The 18,619-nt window shown below is 44.7% G+C and overlaps 1 protein-coding gene across 2 annotated transcripts in view; it reads right to left on the reverse strand.

The window, feature by feature from the left end:
• The window catches only part of LOC102692139 (protein phosphatase 3 catalytic subunit alpha-like), a 102,835-nt gene extending 84,376 nt beyond the window's left edge, over positions 1–18,459 (reverse strand). Inside the window, exon 1 of one of the 2 annotated variants that reach the window (XM_015349947.2) lies at positions 18,157–18,459. In XM_015349947.2, the coding sequence (XP_015205433.1) occupies positions 18,157–18,211 (55 nt within the window). In that variant the 5' untranslated portion in view covers positions 18,212–18,459. Of the gene's footprint in view, positions 1–17,772; positions 18,012–18,156 lie in introns of those variants that run through there. The other variant, XM_015349946.2, reaches the window with a different exon arrangement.
• Positions 18,460–18,619: the final 160 nt, after the last annotated feature.

An 18,619-nucleotide genomic window follows, 5' to 3' on the forward strand; every position in this document is an offset into this window, starting at 1 on the left:
CCAGCAGCAGGGTGGTGAAAAGACTGAATCCCTCAACTGACACATAGAACAGTGACAGGAGCTTCAGCAAAGCCGCACACCTCCTGCATACCCGCGAGGGAGAGGGGCTGTGTGCTGTACTGAGTGAGAATAAATGGCTCAGGTTTCAAATTAAATGTGATGCATTAGTGAAGCAAAAAATCCGCTTCTGCTGACAGTGGGTGTCATCGGCTGAGCCTGTTTTCTCCCCATTTCGGAACGGTTTTGGCGCACAGACATTTTTTTTTCGCTTTTTCAAGGGAGCAGTAATTGAGTGTGAGAGAGACAGAGAGAAAGAGAGTTGTCTTTAAGATAATTAAGTCTTGTATTGTTGATATAAGACACCACTCTTCCCATCATTGCCTGACAGGAAAGCTGCTGTTAGCATTCACTGAAGCCTGGCACATGAAAGCTGGATGCGGTACGTACAGGCCTGATTTCATAGGCATGATGGGAGGCGGCACTGCCATCTTCCCAGTGGGGCTGCCACTGAAGGATTCAGGAAACGCTTCTCTTTGAGAAGAGCTCATCTCATGAGCAGTTCATTGTCATGCTTCTACAAATGTTTTTATGTTATTTAAAGACACCATTTGTCCCAAAAAATGACTTGAAAAACTGTCTGATGCTGCCAAGCATCCCATCCAGAAACAATTCCTGCTCAGAACGCCGAACGAGTCCCAGATCCTGGTAGCTACAGTTTCGAGTTCCAGCCTTTGACAGATTTGGCCAGGAGTTCACAGCATGGACACATAACCAGCTTGGGAGGTTCTCTGTTTTCCACATATGGCTGGACCTGGACTTCTGAGTCACTGGCCAGGGCATCACTCTGATTCAAAACGGATGCCTGGCAGTGCACATGTCTCTGAAGACGGTTGTGCACCCTCTCAGGCCAGCACTGGATGGAAGTGGCAAAATTCTGTGGGATATAGGACTGGTTTTCCTACGGAACTGTTTTTTTCCATATTGGAGCATGTTCAACTGCAGAAAGAATGGCTGTGCCAGTTCTTAAAAAATAATTGCCAAACTTAAAAACAGAACATTAAAAGAAATGCTTGCACACAAAATCAAGCAAAGCAAGTCTGGTGGGATACTCACTTGAGAATGGAAACTCAAGACGAATCTTCCAGATTGAATTAAAAAGGCTGAGATAGTCCATAGTAAATATTTTCCAGGTGACATTAAATGTTCTTTGCTTCAGTATACATGTTCCTCCTATTTTAATCTCTAGATAAACTAGCTGCAATCTCCTTGTCCACATTGTCACCTCACAGCTACTTGATTTACTTTTTTTGACAGAAAAGTTCTGGGCCAATTCAATGCTAATGACAGAACAGCCGGCTGATAACAGCAAGAAAATTAAGCAAAAAGCCCACTTTGGGAAGAGAGTAAAGACTTCTCTGAGATAATTAGAATCTGGTAATTTTCTCTTAATGTTTCTTTCCTCAAATAGACTCCTTTACTGCGTCTGTGTTCTCAAAGAAGGGACTGTTCTGCGCTGTCTAAGGGACACAACAAACCAAGTGCTAAATCATTTACCTGAAGGAGCCTCCAGGCATCTTGAGAAAATTGTACAATTCACAGAAATCAAACACCGCACTTAGGCCCAATAGTACTAACACAGATAATGACCCAGAATCACAGTTAGAAAGTAGGCCACTCACAACCTTGACTGTTCTAGCTCTCCTGTAAATCAGCAAGGAAATTGATCAAGGGTATTCTGAGCACAGAACTCCCCAGGCCTTCCTGACCACATCGCCGGACCCACACCCTCCCGCCGCCGGCCCGCACACGCGGACCAGGAGCACAGCGGCAGTCTGCACACGCGTGAGCAGCAGGACACCACGCCATCCAGCAGGGATCCACGAGGGCTTGCAAGCGGGCCTTTCTGGGCACAGGGAAGCCAATCTGTTCAGAGACGCTGTAATCAAGAATCCCTGATGAGTGGCGCTCTGAAAGGAAGCCAGGACGCACGTGGCTGTTAATGGCTCTTGGCAGCGCAGGGGGAGCACTTGAATTGGAGAAGCTGGTCAAACCTGGCAGATGTCAGGCTGTGACCCAATTGACCGGATCTCCCCCCCCCCCCCTGGAGTTTAAATGTCGTGGGGTCCAGCAGGCTGTCACACCGGACGTCAGTGGAATGGAGTCTGGTTTTGCTCTTTCATAGGTTCAATTGTGGAGAATGACAGTGTGAGTGGTAAAAATAAGAAGTATAATAAGGACCTGGAGCAGGAGTACTGGTCCAAGAGTGATGGCCGAGGTCACCTGCACTCAGGTGAGAAGCATCACAACCATAGATAAGAAAGCGTGAAAAAGAGGGAACACTAAAGGCTATTTATCCATTAGAATTGTTAGTATTTTATTTTTTAAAGAGCTACAATCAAAGAGTGTAGGAAGAGGATGTAAAAAGTTTCAACTGCTAAGGTCAGTGTTAAACGAAAATGTTCTTTTTACATTTCTTTTGATCATTGTTCTCTGAAAAAAAATGCTTCATGTCTATTTACTTAACAGAGGAGTTGCTACTGATGATTTGCTTCTTCTGAACTGAACAACTTCTGGAGTCAATTCTCTGGCATTGGGAATCAATACTCTCACAGAGGAAGTCAAGAAGTGACCACTTGCTGAGGAATCAATACTTCGGCACGGAAGTCAGTTTCCTTCTGTGGAGCCCAGTAGCAGGCACTTCAGATTAACTCCTCAGACAGGCTCCTGCTACTGTGGTGAACTCATGCCACTCCACCAGTGGGAGTAACAATGTGGGATTCACCTGAACACTCGCTGCATGTCTTTAGCCTCTTGTGTAGAATACTGCACGAGCTGCTTCATACTCAAAGGAAGGAAGAACTGAATGCCTCACATGTTTCATTGTTAGCACAATAAGAGGTGTTAAGCCATACGCTGATTATAGTGGTAAAGTATTAAACAAGCACTGACAATATAATACACAGGAACCCAGCCCGCGGTGCTGTCCTTCAAAATTTCAGGCAAAAATAAGATCCTGGTTCTTCCACTATGTACATAATGAAAGTGTGGTATAATAAGAGGTTTCGGCACCCCTGAGGACTGCATTTCACACTGAGGTCAGGAGCGGCTTCTTTACCCAGAGGGCTGCGGGAGTGCTGATGGACCAAGCTGCCCAGCCTTGTCGTTTCAGCCAATACGCCAATTTCTCTCAACAAGCAGCTGGATGAGATCCTTAGATCATTTAGCTATTAACTATCAAATTAGCTAGATGTGCCAAATGGCCTCCTCTCTTTTGTATTGTTATTGGAAAACATTTTTATGTTTTTCTGACCTGCCACAAAAGGCCACTAAAAGCCTCTTAGTCCTGTAAATAGGCTCACTGGGTGTCAATGTGTTAATTATTTGATTATTGATGAAGGACTGAATTCCACATTCTCACATGGATTTAATTAGTGGCATGTAGAGTTTAAAAATGGTGTGCACAGGTGGAGGGAGGGTTTTTTTTTTTGTGTAGATGGTAGTGTCATTAATTTATTTTAAAAAAAGTGTTTTGTTGACAATCCCTCTGGTAGACTATAACCAACTAATGGTGATGGGTGCAGTCCTACTGAAGATCTGCCCTAAAGCTGTCTGGTATTCTCCTCCTGCATGTGATAATCCTGTATATCTACAGTGTGTTTCTGTGGATTGAACAATAGCTTTTGCTGCTCTGGAAAGATATTGCTGCTCTGGAATTAGTCCAATGAGCGGACGCTAGATATATTACCGGTCTTGAGTGAATTGTGCTACTAAATTACTGCCAAACGGGCTGGATGGTTGAATGATTCCTTTTGTTGGGACTATTCATATGTTCTTAAGGCTTTATCCTTCCCCTCTGGGCTGTCTTATGTTATAGGATGGAAAAAATATATATTACGGAACACTTAGGCAAATTCCTCTACCTGTAGCTTCATTTTCCTTCAAATGTTGGTTGTTTTGATCAAAATTATGTTCTGAGAACAAGCTGTCTCAGCTCAGGCATGGAGCAGAAGCAGGTGTGATCCTGCAGGTCCTTGCTTGCACCCCCTCCTGGAGTGTGGTGGGATTGCAGAAGTTGTGGGAAAGTAGTCCCGGATTATTTGGGGACCTTAAGTGGGAAGAAACCATGGCACAGAGTAACAACGCCAACTCTTACATTTCAAATGTTTATTTTTTTGGCAGGTTTGTTGTTTTACTTTCCTAATCTACAAAGAAAAACTGTGAAGAAGTTCACCTTTCTGCTTTTCATGGGGTCTGATCGTCCTTAATTAAACTGAAAGGAGTGAAGAAATTCTGAGATCCAGGGGCATTGTGTACTTCATGTCTGTCATTGCTCTGCGTGCCTCACGATCTCGCCGCCCTGCGCTGTGGTGGGGTCATGTGGCGTCAGGACACTGGCGGGCTGCCCCGCTGTGTGGAAACGGACAGGAGCACCGATCCGACCACCTCGCGAGTGCAGCCAGTGGAGCCGGGAGAGCCAGGGGCTCACCTCCTCCGCCTGCAAATGTCTGGCTTTAGAATCAGGTCTGGGTTTTGCTGAGCTCCCAAGAACTGAGTCAGATGTGACCTACATGAAATGAGTTTCTAGAAAACAATTTGATCTTTTTTTTTCTAAGGAAAAATGATGCCTCTGCAGATTTGAAATGGAGCTTGGCCTGCTCTCCAGATGTGCAGTTATACAGTATATTTGATAAAAGAACAAAATGCAATGAGATGGGGAAACTCATTTCACTTGAAACCAAAGTCCTTAGCCAACTGCCTCCCAGCCAAACATACAAGTATTATATAAATACAGTTCTTAGAAAACTGTGAAAACGGAAGACAAGATCTGTGCTGTATGCTGCTATGCAGCTAAAGCTGACCCAGATATGCTTCTCTGTTCAGCATGTCTTTGTAGGAAGATTTGAAAGGAAGACGTTTGAAGTTCTGCAATTAATGGAGACTTTGCTCACGAAAAATGGTCTGCACACAAGAAGGAAAAAAACAATGAAATACCCTTGACGTCTAGTCCTAATTAGGAAGACAGCATGGATGGAATCAGCACAGCCTTTTAATTTAGCTGAGATCAAACCACTTTTGTAGCTGAGGATGAGAAAATAAAGCCAGGAACTATAAATAGATCTTACCCTAATCTGACATTGAGGGAGGAATTAGTAAATAAAATATTATACTCTATGCACAGCAATTTGTTTTTTTTTATGAAAGGACCAACATTTCTAATAACAGAATATATTGAATATATATACAGTATAAGCTGAGGACACTCTCTCAACTAGTTTTGTGTTCTCCCTAAATTGTACATGTGTGTCTCTGTGATGCTTGCGAAAATATCATGCACTAGGCGATAGCCAAATACGTAATGCACGTTACAAATAATGTCTCTGACATCAGTCTTGATTTTTTCATATATTTTTTATGAAAGGTAATGTTTTTGCTTTGGGCTACAAGCTGTCCTACAACCATATTATTTTGTCTCTTTTTGAAAAACCTGGCACTTGAACAAACCAGATGTAATTTACCAGCTGCACAATAAGAAATTCACATAATCGTAATTTGAAAAATATGCAAATTACTTTTACTGTTATTTCTGCAACCTAATGAATATACAGGAATGACTATGGTACCGGTTCTTCAGAACCATGTTATTGACTTAATATTTTAGTTTCTATCTCTTAAAGGGGTACTGCAGGGATATTTTTATATTTCTGGGTTAGAAAGAATCGGCATTGATTAGTGTCACGATCGGGATCCCTCCTCTTAAAGGACGTGCCGACCCTTTTGTATTTTAGTCGATTATGTGCACCTGCCCCCAGTCCTGCCCCTCCTTATTCAAGCCTGGCACTCTCGCTACCCCTCGCTCAGCACTGGGAGATGGACACCCAGAAGCCCGCCTACATGTGTTGCTGACAGATACTACTTACTTGTGCACGCAGATCACATTGGAACATTTCTGTGGTGAAATACCTGCCGCACAACCTGTACTTATTCACTCGTACATCTCGTTACATTAGTCACTACAGAGACTAGTGAGCAGGAAGGGCCTCTTCATGTCACAGTGCTCATGAACTCTCGCTCTCGCCCGTGGTGAGACCAGGGGTTTGCAACAACATGGCAAACTTACAGTACTTTCACAAAGTTCACGATTTTATGCTTCATTTGGAATTTAGAAAATGTTGCAATGCTACTGTCAATTAATTTTTTTTAACTGAAATTTAATAACCAGTCTAAGAAATTGGGACTACTGTTCCTTTTTAATGTTTTTCAAGTTTTAAGTTTAAATGCAAGGTGAATAGCCTGAAAACTTTTTTCCACAGCACAATTATCAATTTGTCCTTACTGGAAAGCTCCAAATTAAAGTATTTCACTGTGGAACCAGGCAGCTGGCTTTACCCTGGCAACTCTGTCTGACATCTGTCACTGTCATTCAGAATCACAGCACAGCTCAGTGCATCCCGCAGAACGAGAAGAGAAGAATTAAGAATATCAGGTCAAATTTACCCCCAACAGGACTGGACTACAGGAAAACTACATCTTTTATAAATTTAGGAATGCTGAATTGTGATGTGGATTTTTTATTAAAGAATCTGGTTGCAATTATTTGGATTAACAGGTGAAATGAAACTTTAGTCATTTGCTCAACACTCTCAGCACAGTAAAGCTCCAGTACAGGGGCAGTCAGTGAAAGAGAAGGCAGTGCGGGTACCGTCAGAATAGCTCTGGTACAATATAGGCAGTACAGACGAGAAAATTATCAACACTTACTGTATTATCAAACTGTATCACTTGTGCTCCCCAAAAGTGGAAAAGCACTGATATTTTAATATTTTATTTTTAATAAACTATATTTTTTATTATTAATAATTTATTTTTAGTAACTTTGTATTTTTTAGACCACAAAATAAGACCTACGTTGATAAAATGGGTGTAATGTCTGTATTCCCAGCTTTCCTTGCATTACTGTCATCTCAGTAATCACTGCCACAGGAAAGGTACATTTGGGCATTTGACCAAAATCTGGAAGTGACCTGCATGACAATAAAAAAATATTTTAGCTGTGTCTGTCTAGGCGGGATAGAGTATTTTTAGTCAGAGCACAGGAATAGCAAATAGCGATAGCAAAGATGTGGTCTGTGGTTGAGATACACTGCACAACAACACAACCCCTTGTGTTACATCTTTACAAATATCGTTCTGTTAAAAACAACTGTCCCAGTGCTTGAAATCACCTTAAGTACACAACTGGTAATGTCATTTCCTGTCCCGTCATGCTAACTAGGGAAAGGAGGGCTTTGTTTACACAGGTGATTCAACTGCGGGCTTTTCCCCGTTTCAGTATGAGACAATCAGTCTACTGATCTGGGTATCAGCCTCAGCCACAAAGTCATGACTTAAACCTTACAGTCTCAAACCATATACATTGTGTGTGCATCGGTATTCTCTTCTGACATAAAGAAGAAAAAAATAAAGGTTACACAAGTGTTCAAGACTTGAACAACCCCCCCCCCAAGTATTCTCTCACCTGCCCCCAAACACCCCAGTCTGCCTGCCAGGACCACTCTCCTGCCTTAAAACACCCCACCCTGCCTGCCAGGACCACTCTCCTGCCTTAAAACACCCCACCCTGCCTGCCAGGACCACTCTCCTGCCTTAAAACACCCCACCCTGCCTGCCAGGACCACTCTCCTGCCTTAAAACACCCCACCCTGCCTGCCAGGACCACTCTCCTGGCTTGACTGTCTTTGCTGTAGAGCTCCTCCCTCAGTGCCGGCACTGCGCCCTGGCACAGACCTGACATGCGGCCTCTGTCGGACCTGTGCCAGCAGAGATCTATACCAGCTGCGGAGGCGGCGAACTTGCCTGCTCTGTGCTGAAACACAAGCGAAGCTGGCCCCGAGCTCGTAGGAGGTCATACATCTCCTTCCACACACTAAGGCAAAGTCACTTGAGCCGGTCTGCGAGGCAGCCCTAACTTGGCCAGGGGTGCTGGAGCTCAAGCAGGCTGTCCTGCAGGGGAAACCTCTTCCTCACTGGGCTGTGCTGCATTTCTGACTCCTGCCTTCATCTTCCTTAGATTCAAACAGGGGCAGCAGCAGCGCAGTGAGTCAATTAATACCTGCATTAATGCTGAAAGTGCATTTCTTACACTGCAATGGACCAGGTGCGTAGCCCAACAAACTTGTCTGCAGGTAATGCAATTATGTAATAATCCTTCACCTGAAAAGAAAACTAGTTTTGAGGATTTAATAGATCCTCAAAATATGATCACACATACAAAATGGTACTGGCTTTGTGCTATGAAATACAAACTCAGTAAGTGACAAGGATTCCTGTTGCACAAACTGCAGCTGAAAGAACGCATGTATACTCAGGTACACAGGGTAAACTGAAAATCTCATCTATATTGTCCCTACTGCACGGTAAACGTAAGCTTTGATTACAAGTACTAAGGTTCAATCTGGCGGATTTTCAGCATTCGGTGTGTTTATCCTCTTAGCATCCCAGCAGATGAGCAGTCAGTGAGGCGGCATGCTGTGGACAGCAGCCAGCCGTGCGCAGAGGCTCCCTTTGAAATTGTGTCTTCTGTTTCCTTCCTACAGATGATCAGATTAAAACTCCATATTGACCAAAAGACTTAGCAGCACAGGCAAAATCCCTTCGCCCACCTCCAGAAAGTCAAAAGCAAAACCCCTCTGCACACTCTCGACACGCTTCCTGATGAGTGAGGCTTCCAATCCTGTCACTTCTTATTTGTGCTGGGCTCTGTTGCCTTTGTGTTGTCTTGTCTTTCATGAACTAAAGGAAAACGATGCTGCTAGATTAGGGCTATGAGACAATTCAAGTGTTCTGGTTTAATACTATCGAGTCATAAAAATAAGAGCGGCGCAGTGGTGAGTGTTGCTACCTTGTGGTTCCGGAGCCCAGGACTCCACACCTGGGGTGCTGTCTGTGTGGAGTTTGCATGTTGCCCCCATGCTCATGTGGGTTTCCCCTGGGTGCTTTGGTTTCCTCCCACAGTCCAAACACATACGGGTGGGGTGACTGGCCCTGGTGCAAGTCTGTGCCTGCCCTGTGATTGACTGGTGACCCTAACTTGGGTGAAGGCATGAGCAGATGGAGGGGTTTGGAAGACTATTGGTGCTGAGCTCTCTGTTCATTGGTTCATAGCGAATCATTATCCAATCGATTCAAATTATTTTCAATGAAAATGTTTTTTGCCAATGATTTTGTCCAGCAAATAAATACCTGAAAATATTTACATGAATGTTGTTCAGTACTTCTCATATTCCTGGTCAGTGAAGCTTTAGGAGCTGATCTCCGTTCTGCTGCCTTAACTTGTGTCATTATGTTTTCCTCCCAAAAATCTCAGAAGGACATAAGAAAGCTGAGGAAGAGCCCATCTAGTCCTCACAGGTTGCCAACAGCTAGTCGATGAATTGAAACTGATGTTTTACTGCTTCTTCTGAAGACGTACGTCCACTGCGTAGGCTTTGCCAAAGCCTTGGTTAGAGAATCAAAACTGTGAATTGTATCAGCTCCTGTTGTAGTCTTCAGTTTTCAACACTTAAAAGATTCAGTCCCTTTGACCTGTCAGTGTACGACATCTCCTTCAGCCCTGTATAGCCTCTATAGGCTAATTCTAAAGAAGCAACATCTTTTTTCTTCATGGTGACCTGATTGAACACAATATTCTTAGTTAGCTTGCACTAGTGTATTTTATACATTTAACATTATTCCCTTGGATTTAAATTCCACACTATTTTTATTATAGGACTATATCCTAACAAATCCATTTTGTGTTCCCCACAGTATCAAAAAATGAAACGGATGTATGCAGGAGCAGCATCAGATTCTTTTTCATAGGTATCTGATGCACATAATCAAACATTCATGCAACTCAATGTGGGCCCCTGTAAAATCCAGGTTTGCTACCTCATTTCTGAAAAGAAATGCACAACTACCAAATGGTTACCAAACTGTTTGCAACAGATTTGCAGACCCTCAGTAACAGGAGTCTTTGGCTCCATTGACTTCTTTTGATGTCAAACACCAAGATTAGTAGATTGTCCATATAAGAGAAGTTTAAATACTTTTTATCCCTTTGTACAATTTTATTATCCTGTGGATGCTTGTGATTTCTTGAAATGCGACATGTTTTGAACACTTCGTAACCTTTTTTAATTAGCGCGCTTTAAGATGACATGTCTTGATAAAATAAAGTAAGAGTGAACAGTCAACGTGGAAGTCTTTAACTGTTCTTTTAAGCTCATTTTCATTTTTCATCACTGTGGTTTGATACGCGGAGGGGTGCACTGCTCCAGGGTCAAGTGAGTACGTTCGTTCTACTAGCCAGTGTCTGACCGGCCCTGGAGACTGTGTCTGTGTGGATCAGCAGCAGAGGGACCCCTGTGAGCCTGTGGAAGCTGAGGAAGGAATTCATCAGGGCTCTGCACTCCTGACCGAGCCCTTGAGCAAGACACTTCGCTCACACGCCACCAGGGAAGTGCCCAGTCAGACAAATGGGTGCAAATGCACCTCCATTTGGATACAAGTGCCAGTCACATTAGTGAACGAGAGTCCTCCTGAAGACTTGCGGCGCAGCCCTCAAAGTCAGTCTCAAGAACAGTGATTCACAGTGCAGCCATGCAGGAGAGGCTGCGTGCTGCTCACAGGCGTGTTTTCTAGGTTCCCTTCTAGCTGTGGTCTCAGACTTCGATGAGACTCTCTCAATGAGCACAGGAAGGCGGCTGCAATCCTGCATGTATCTGGAAAGAGAACAAACCAGTGTGTGTGCTGTACAATCTCCCACCCTGTCACCGGGAAATAACGCTTACTGGGGGCTTAGTGTAACCCACGACCACGACCATCTGATTCTGGGTTCTGCATTGTGTATTGGCTTCATGGCTACAGCCAGGGGCCATGTATCTGGGGAGATACTCTTCCCACACCGGACATTGTCACCACATTTGAACAAGGCCTGCAAAAGTACTGTACAAAGTTAAAAACTGCTCTGCTTCCCATAACCCGATCTTCATGCTTCCCCTGTTACTGCTAGAACATTTCAGAGCTTGACAGGAATAATTTTAATTCCGCCTCTAAAAAGGCCTTATAATTAGAACAGTTCAAAGGTCAAGTCGATCTTTCATCACTTTCCAGCTCATTTTCTCCGCAGTTGCAGTGCCACCTGCTGACACACAGGGGGCAATCAAAGATACTCATCTCTCTTTTAAATTGACTTGAAAGTGTCTTTACAAGTGTATTTCATCTGGTTCATCTGGAAGGGTAGCTTTCATGACACGTTCCAGCAGTAGATTTCGAGTGGCAGTAAAGCCTGATCTTGGATGAAATAATCGATTTGACAAGAAGGTAACAGTTACTGCATGGAAGTGAGATTTCAGTGTCATGAGCAGCTCAGAATCTTGAAATGATTTAATCCCAAATGCTCATGAAAACAGTCAGCAAAACTAACAAGCACTCAGCATGCCTGAAACTCCACTGATTCAATATACAGCACAGAACAAAGCAAACTGCAAACATTTAATATTCCAGTTTGTGAGAGAGTCCACTTTTCAGGAGTTTGGTGACAGTGCTGAAAGTTAAACAACAATTATAGATGTGAGATCGTAAATAAATTCAACAGCATTCAGTGGCCATGTGCAGTGATCCACCAAGGTGATTTGCTAAACAAAAGGATTTGCTCACAACAAACAGAGGTTCATGCATGCAAACACATTATAAGACCCAGTAATTATTCACACTTTTATTCTGATTTGCCTTGACTTTTACTCTGTGTTTAACAAAACATAGAGTTAGATATTTTTATTTTCAGCAAAGTTATTTGAAAGAGTGATTTTGTTTCAGAGGTGCTCATAGTATAAGATGACTTCACACCCCAGGAGGGTTGAGACCTTGAAGCAGGAGTGTGGCAGCCTGTCAGAGTGCTGGGCTGCCCCTTCTCTTGCTCAGGCTGTGCACAACAGGTGCATGGAGCTGGCCAGCAGACAGAGGATTGTATCCAGGCTGCGACTGCAGATCATTACACAGGCACATGTGAGCCAGAATTATAGCACATGTGCTACTACTATTCTTTACACAGAAGGTTTGTTAAATAAAAGCATTACACTGAGGTCACTTCCTCTGCTGTGTAAACACATGCACTCTCATAAGCAGTGGCACTGCTTACAAAGGTGCCACTTTTTTGTATCAAAACTGACTTCTGTCAGAGTGTTTATGAGGTGAGGTTGTTGTTTCTGAGAGTTATTCCTATGTATTGTGGCCATCTCCTGTCTGCGGAGTGTACATACTGATACAATAAATGAATCTCAGATTTGCGGAATAGGAAATATAACTTCTGCTGTTAAGACATCAGTATGGTAGCCAAAGACACTGAAGCAATGGACACCATCATTTAAAATATTAGCACTTCATGGGGTGAAGAATTTCAGGATAACTCTGAAATACTTTAACAAATTAGGACACAATCCTGCAATGGTTTTTGTATTTGAAGCTGGTAGAGAAGTTTCATTTATTTTGTTGCTTTTCCCAGAGTACAGGAACGTCCTACACTGACACTGTGCTGATGGAATTGAACCTTCTTATTCTCGAAGGGAGAAAACTACAAGGGATTCTGGTACAAGTTTCCAAAATCCTCAAAGGAACTGACAGAGCCAACCCAACAGATTTCTGTGAACAGTGAAACACGAACCAGAGAACACAAGTGGAAACTATGTGAAAGTGCACTTAAAACTGAGAACAGCAGGCACGATGGCTTGTGTGAATATAGAAAACGTTGCCCAGCCATGAGGTGGAAGCTGATACCCAGGCTTCTTTCAAGAAAGAGCTGGATGGGATCCTTGGATCAGTCAGCTACTCACTACCAAAGGGGCTAGACGGGCTCCTCTCGACTGAAGCTGTTCTTAAATTCTGAAGGTTTTTCTCCTTTCCCTTTGGGCTGTCTACTGCATCTACTGCCCTGAGACAGGAGCACAGCTGCCACAGGACTGTGCCTTTGCAGAGCTTCAGCACTGCCTTCATCACACTTACACACCCCCCTGCCTTCCTGCCTCTCCTCTGGGCCTCCTTTCCCCCCTGACTGTCCAGGCTGCCGTCTCGTGTTTCATCTTGGCCTTAGATCGACACTTTTTCGATTAAAAGATTTAATACAGCTGGTGGCGTAATCTATAACATGAATACATCAAAAACAATTAACAATTCCTGGCATTTAGACAGTGCTTTCAACCCAGAACTTCTATAGGGGAGTCCTTGTTTCATCTCCCCCACATGTCAGCAGAGTGGGGCAGTGATTTTGCAATTTCTGGTCCTGAGAAAAGAGCGCCACCCACTGGTCCACCAGTACACTTATAGCTGCAGCCTGGTTTTCCTTAGAGGTCCTTGCTGAAATTCTGAGACTTGAATAGATCAGACTACAAAGTGATACAGTTGAAAGAATACATATTACAATATAAAATCTAATTGCTGATGTTATAGTATTAGACAGTAAATAAAGTCTCTCTTAAGTTCCTATTCTTCATTACATTATGTGTCCTTTCCATTTATTGATGTCTGAATAAGGAGCCAACTAATAAAATTATGAACAGAAGATATAGTAAGATGAAAAAGGCTAATATAAGATATTATATCATTAAACGTCTTTTATTTGCCAATTCTCCATTCCTTAATGTATCCTGTGGATTTACTGATGCCTGACACAGCTCCTTTATTCACCTGTGAGTGACCCAAGAAGCTCCTAAAAGCATGTTCACCTTAATGGTCACTTTTCAGAATTTAATAAGTATGTCAATATACCCTTTTACAACTTCATTTTGCAATCAGGCACTATTACATTTGAAAATCTCTGAAGGATAGTTTTCAAAGACTGAAACACATGAATTTAATTGCCATATTATTTTTATGGCAATCCCTGAAATGATTGCTGTTATTAGCCAGTTATAGAGTTCTTAAAGCATGGAAAGAGAAGAATCACAGCCATCATCCCCAAACCAGACCAGTTTCCACTGCGAACACAGACACTGACAGCTGGCATGAGTCGAGCCACTTGAGCAGCTTTGCTGCTGCAAAAAATCATTCTAGTCGGTGAAACCACTTAGTCAAGTAAATCATTAGTACGAACACTGGAGTGTTATTTTATGTGAGTGTTGGCGGTGTAACGTGAATCAGCAGAGCAGCTCTCTGTCTTTTTGGAGACAGCATCTAACTCTAATGTAGCATCAAAACTGCATCAGGTGACGAGTGACCTCAGTTTCCAGGAAACAGTCATCCATGTGACCGAGATCCATTGACTGCCGACCTCCAAAAACACACAGACAGATATTTCAAAAACTAACATGAAAACATAAGAGACATGGAGGTAGACAAGATGGCTACAGCAGATGAAAATATCTGTCTTATCAGGTTTTATATGTATCTGAATATTTCATGTGAATTTCTGAAACACTTGCAAACCGTTTCTCAGCGTTTCGTTAAGGGTCGGTTGAGAAAGAAGAGGTTAGCAGCCAATGGCACTCTTTACAAAGCCAGGATGAGATCTTTGAACAGTTTACAAATCAGGAAAACAAATACGAAACTCATTACATAACAGTTTGATCCACTTCAGTTTTTTTTCCAAGCTGCAGGCTCTGACATAAATCAGCACCAGGTGGAGGATAATTCAAGCCTGTTACCTTGCTTTGGGCAGAGGCAGACAGAGTTACACTCATGTTAAATCTATTGCTCCTCTACTTCATCTGCTTCAGATTGCTCATGGGATCGATTAGCAGCTACCAACCAAAATGAGCAAAATGAGCAGAGTGACCTCCTCTCATTATCCTCCTTCCAGCACCCATGAGCGGAATCTGCTGGAGAGCGTGCAGCTTGTGTTTCTGGAACTGGAACAAACTGCCATGCAATGGTAACATGCCAAAAACAGGCCACTTCACAGAAGAATAAACAGACCTCAAACACAAGGCCTGCTGCTTTTAATTTTTTTTGTTTAGTATCAGTTGATATCTACTGAAATACACAAAGCATGGAATTTGGCAAAAAGCACATACTGTGAGTACACCCCCTGTACTACAGCCTCCTCCACTCTGCTCAGCCCCCGATCCCTGCTGGCCTGCCTGAGTACTTCATTTACACCCCCAGCAAAATCCCAACAGCAACCTAGGGGAACGGACTGCTGCTAATACAAAGCGTTCCTTCTGTTTTTTGTAAGATATGTAGACTGTTCTGACTACAGACTCACACGTCTTTATCATGATGCTCCTCTTCTTGAGAGACATTGCATTTTCAAATGACCAAATCCAACCATGTCACTAGAATAAATCAGGGTGCTGGAAGGCTATGGAATCATGGCAATATTTCTATAATATCTAAATAAAAAGTGCATTCTGAAAAAAATGTATTTTTATGTTTGAATCTTTGTCTAAGATTGTGATGTTCTTATATATAATTGATGATTCACAACAGATACTAAAAGCTATGAAATGGTTGAGTTTGCAACTCGCTCGGATGTATTGAACGGCTCGCTGGGGCCCCTCTCTCCACCAGTACTGACTCCCCCTCTTGTGTTCAGGATCTGAATTCCTGCTCTGACCTCTGTGTCCACACATTCAAACAAATTCAGACACGGCAGGATGGTATATCTGAGCAATAAACCATTCTCATTTCTGTCAGTGTAACTTCTGACAAGCATAAACATTTAATCCCCGTGTTTGTATCTGTGACAGAAACGTGCCAGAAGTTCTAGAAGTGGGGATGGGATCGCTGTGTCCAAGCAACCCATACACAAAGAGCAAAGCACAGCGTGATGATGTAAGCACAGCTGGACATCAGCACAGCACGCATACAAGTAGACAGTAAAAGGAAAGTGAAATTCTTCCCCACATAGTCAAAGTCTCATCCAACAACCAATCCCAATCTCTGCAAGGCCGTGGATGAGGAGAGCTGTGTGGCTCCTACTATGGAGAGCACATCCACACAGGAAACCAACTCCACTGATGACCTGCCTTGCATTGAAAGAAGAATGACACAGCAGATATGACCAGTAATTATGCTGAAGAATATGCCACTTCCTGAAAAGTCGATCAGCTGCAAATCTGTGCTCCCTGGCAATAGCCCCCAGGAAGTGTGTCCCACAGTTGCCCAGGGCCCAATCACAAGAGGGCTTCATTCCTATTTATTCATTCCTGAAAGGTATGTAAACAGCCTGGACTGCCCAGGACCCAGGGCCAGCTTGGCAAGCACTGCTCTAGGAAAGCACAGCATGTCCCATGGTCTGCATGTCTGCATGGCCTGCAGGAGACAGAGTCCCGGGGAGCAGCTGTGGTGGCCGGTGAGCCCGTGGAAGTGCTCCACTGCGCACCGCCATGGAGGAAGTCCAGAGCCAGTGCCAGGCTTGGCTCAGCAGCCATTGGGGGAACAGAAACCAGGCCACACGCAGTATTAGCCTGGCACCATCGCGTGTGCCTGGCGTGTTCCCTCTCCACTGGAGCAGCAGCTCAACTGGCCGCCCCAGGGAACTGACCCGTCCCCCTGCCCCCGCTGCCCCTGGGGTGCCGCGCGCGCAGACCCGGGTGGTGCGGAGTGGCCAGCGCTCTGCTCGAGCTCTCCGCCGGCGTGTGCCCCGCTGTGCCGCCCAGCGGACTCGGCCAGACACCAGAGAAGCGGAACTGAACCGAAGAACGTGAAATCTTCCGTTTATTACATGAAACAGAAAAGCGCTGGCAGGGCCATCTGTATTTATTATCATCATTATTATTATTTCTAAGATCAACAATCACGACTAACAGCGACGGCACGACTATTGCTGGCACAAGGCTATTGCTGGTGTTATTCCAGATGTACACAATGCATAGAGCCTCCCTCACCCCCCTCTCCCCCCTTTGCCCACCCACACATATGCACAGACATAAAATATGCCATTAAAAATGCATTTGGAATTGCGATAACAGGAATGTACTAAGCTGCACACCCTGGGCTGTGTGCAATATGCTAATATGTAGCTTAACATCAGATAACTCCATTTTCCATTGAGTTAGTATTCAGTGGTCAGCAGACCCCATTACTTCAAATCGACCTTGATTCCAGAAACCTGTCCACCAAGTTGAAACATTTTACTGCCGTTCAATGTTTCCTTAAAAGAGAGTGACATAATACAGGGTAAGAATTTCTGTGCTCCACATACTGTGATATGGATATACTGTGTACACTTTCAAATGCTCAAGTAACCCAAAAACAACGTCTAATTCCCGGGCCAAGTGAAGAATAAACGTTAGAATTTACACTAATCAGATTTAAATTAACCCTGCAAATCCACTTTGTTTCGTTCCGTAACAGCCCGAGTCCACGCCGTCAGACAGGCGCTTCTCCGGTGTGGAGGTACTGTAATCGCGTTGACTCTCTAGGCTGTAAAAGCTCTTAAACCTCATTGCACCGAGAACACCGGGCAGCCCTAGTGCACTTCCGTGGCTTGGACCACCGGAGCACAAGCACGGCACTAGCGCACAGCGTGCATTGACTAAACCCCCAACCTTTCACTGTCTGGTGCAGCTTTCTGACCCCTCAACACGAGCCGTTCTGCTCGACAGCAACGGGCGAATACTGCGCCTCAGCGCCACAAAATCCACCCCACGGTGTTTCGTGCGAAATTTCAGCGTTCTCCTTCGACGTGCGCTCGGTGCCATTAGCAGGAAAGAAATGCCTCATCAAAACCAGGAGCGGAATGCGCGCCTCTCCTCCGGTGCCCAGCGCATTGCCGCGGCTCCCAGCCGGATAACTCACTGCCTGTCCGCTCCTCAAATCCTGCTGCATCACCGCCTAGCGCAGCCCCAGAGCGCTCGGGGATGGCCATTTGCTTCATTTAACAGCGACCCGCTGCTGGACACAGACTGACGCCAACCGATCAAATAAAACGGGAGCGTTTCTGAGACGCTGCTTATAAATAAAAAAAAAACGTCGCTCGTTCAATCGGTGGACCCCGTCCTGCCGTCCAAGGTTCTCTAGATAAAACGCAGCCCTAATATCTCAGCTTCGCTTTCCTGTGCGGGAGGGGTGAAATCACAGAAGAGAAACCCGTTTCTCCCCCCAAAACAGCGATGCCCAGGCAGGCAGCGGCAGGCGTGGAGGAAAACGACAGATGAGCGACAGCCGGGTGCGGGTACTTACATTTAACCACCCTGTCGGTGGTGTTTATGACCATGTCAACGTTGGACATCTTCATGAGCAGATGCTGTGTGGTGCAAAGTGTTTAATTCCTATTCGCAGCGAGGTCTGGCTGGGGAGGACGAGGTGGCTGCAGGAGCATCACTCGGGTGCGCGGCTCCGTGACTCTCCGCCTGGGATGTGCTGCTGCTACCCGGAGCGGGGATGGATGCTGCCGCGTGCGGTGGGGAGGAGAGGAGGGGGGGGTGGGTACTAGGAGATCCTCAGCCACTGCGCCACCCTGACATGGCGAAGGAAGGAACTCCCACGCAATCGCTTCCAGGGGCTGCCTCATACTGCCATCAGGTGGAGGCAAAGCCGGGGTTTCCCGAGCAACGCGCCATGTTTCCCGATTCCCTGCTGCTCGCGAGCGCTGCCCGTGCCTGCCCGTGCGGCGCGACGCGCGCCAGGTGCCAGGTGACAGCGG

The sequence above is a fragment of the Lepisosteus oculatus genome, chromosome 11 (genome assembly GCF_040954835.1).
Source record: "Lepisosteus oculatus isolate fLepOcu1 chromosome 11, fLepOcu1.hap2, whole genome shotgun sequence".
NCBI classification, from domain to species: Eukaryota; Metazoa; Chordata; class Actinopteri; order Semionotiformes; family Lepisosteidae; genus Lepisosteus; species Lepisosteus oculatus.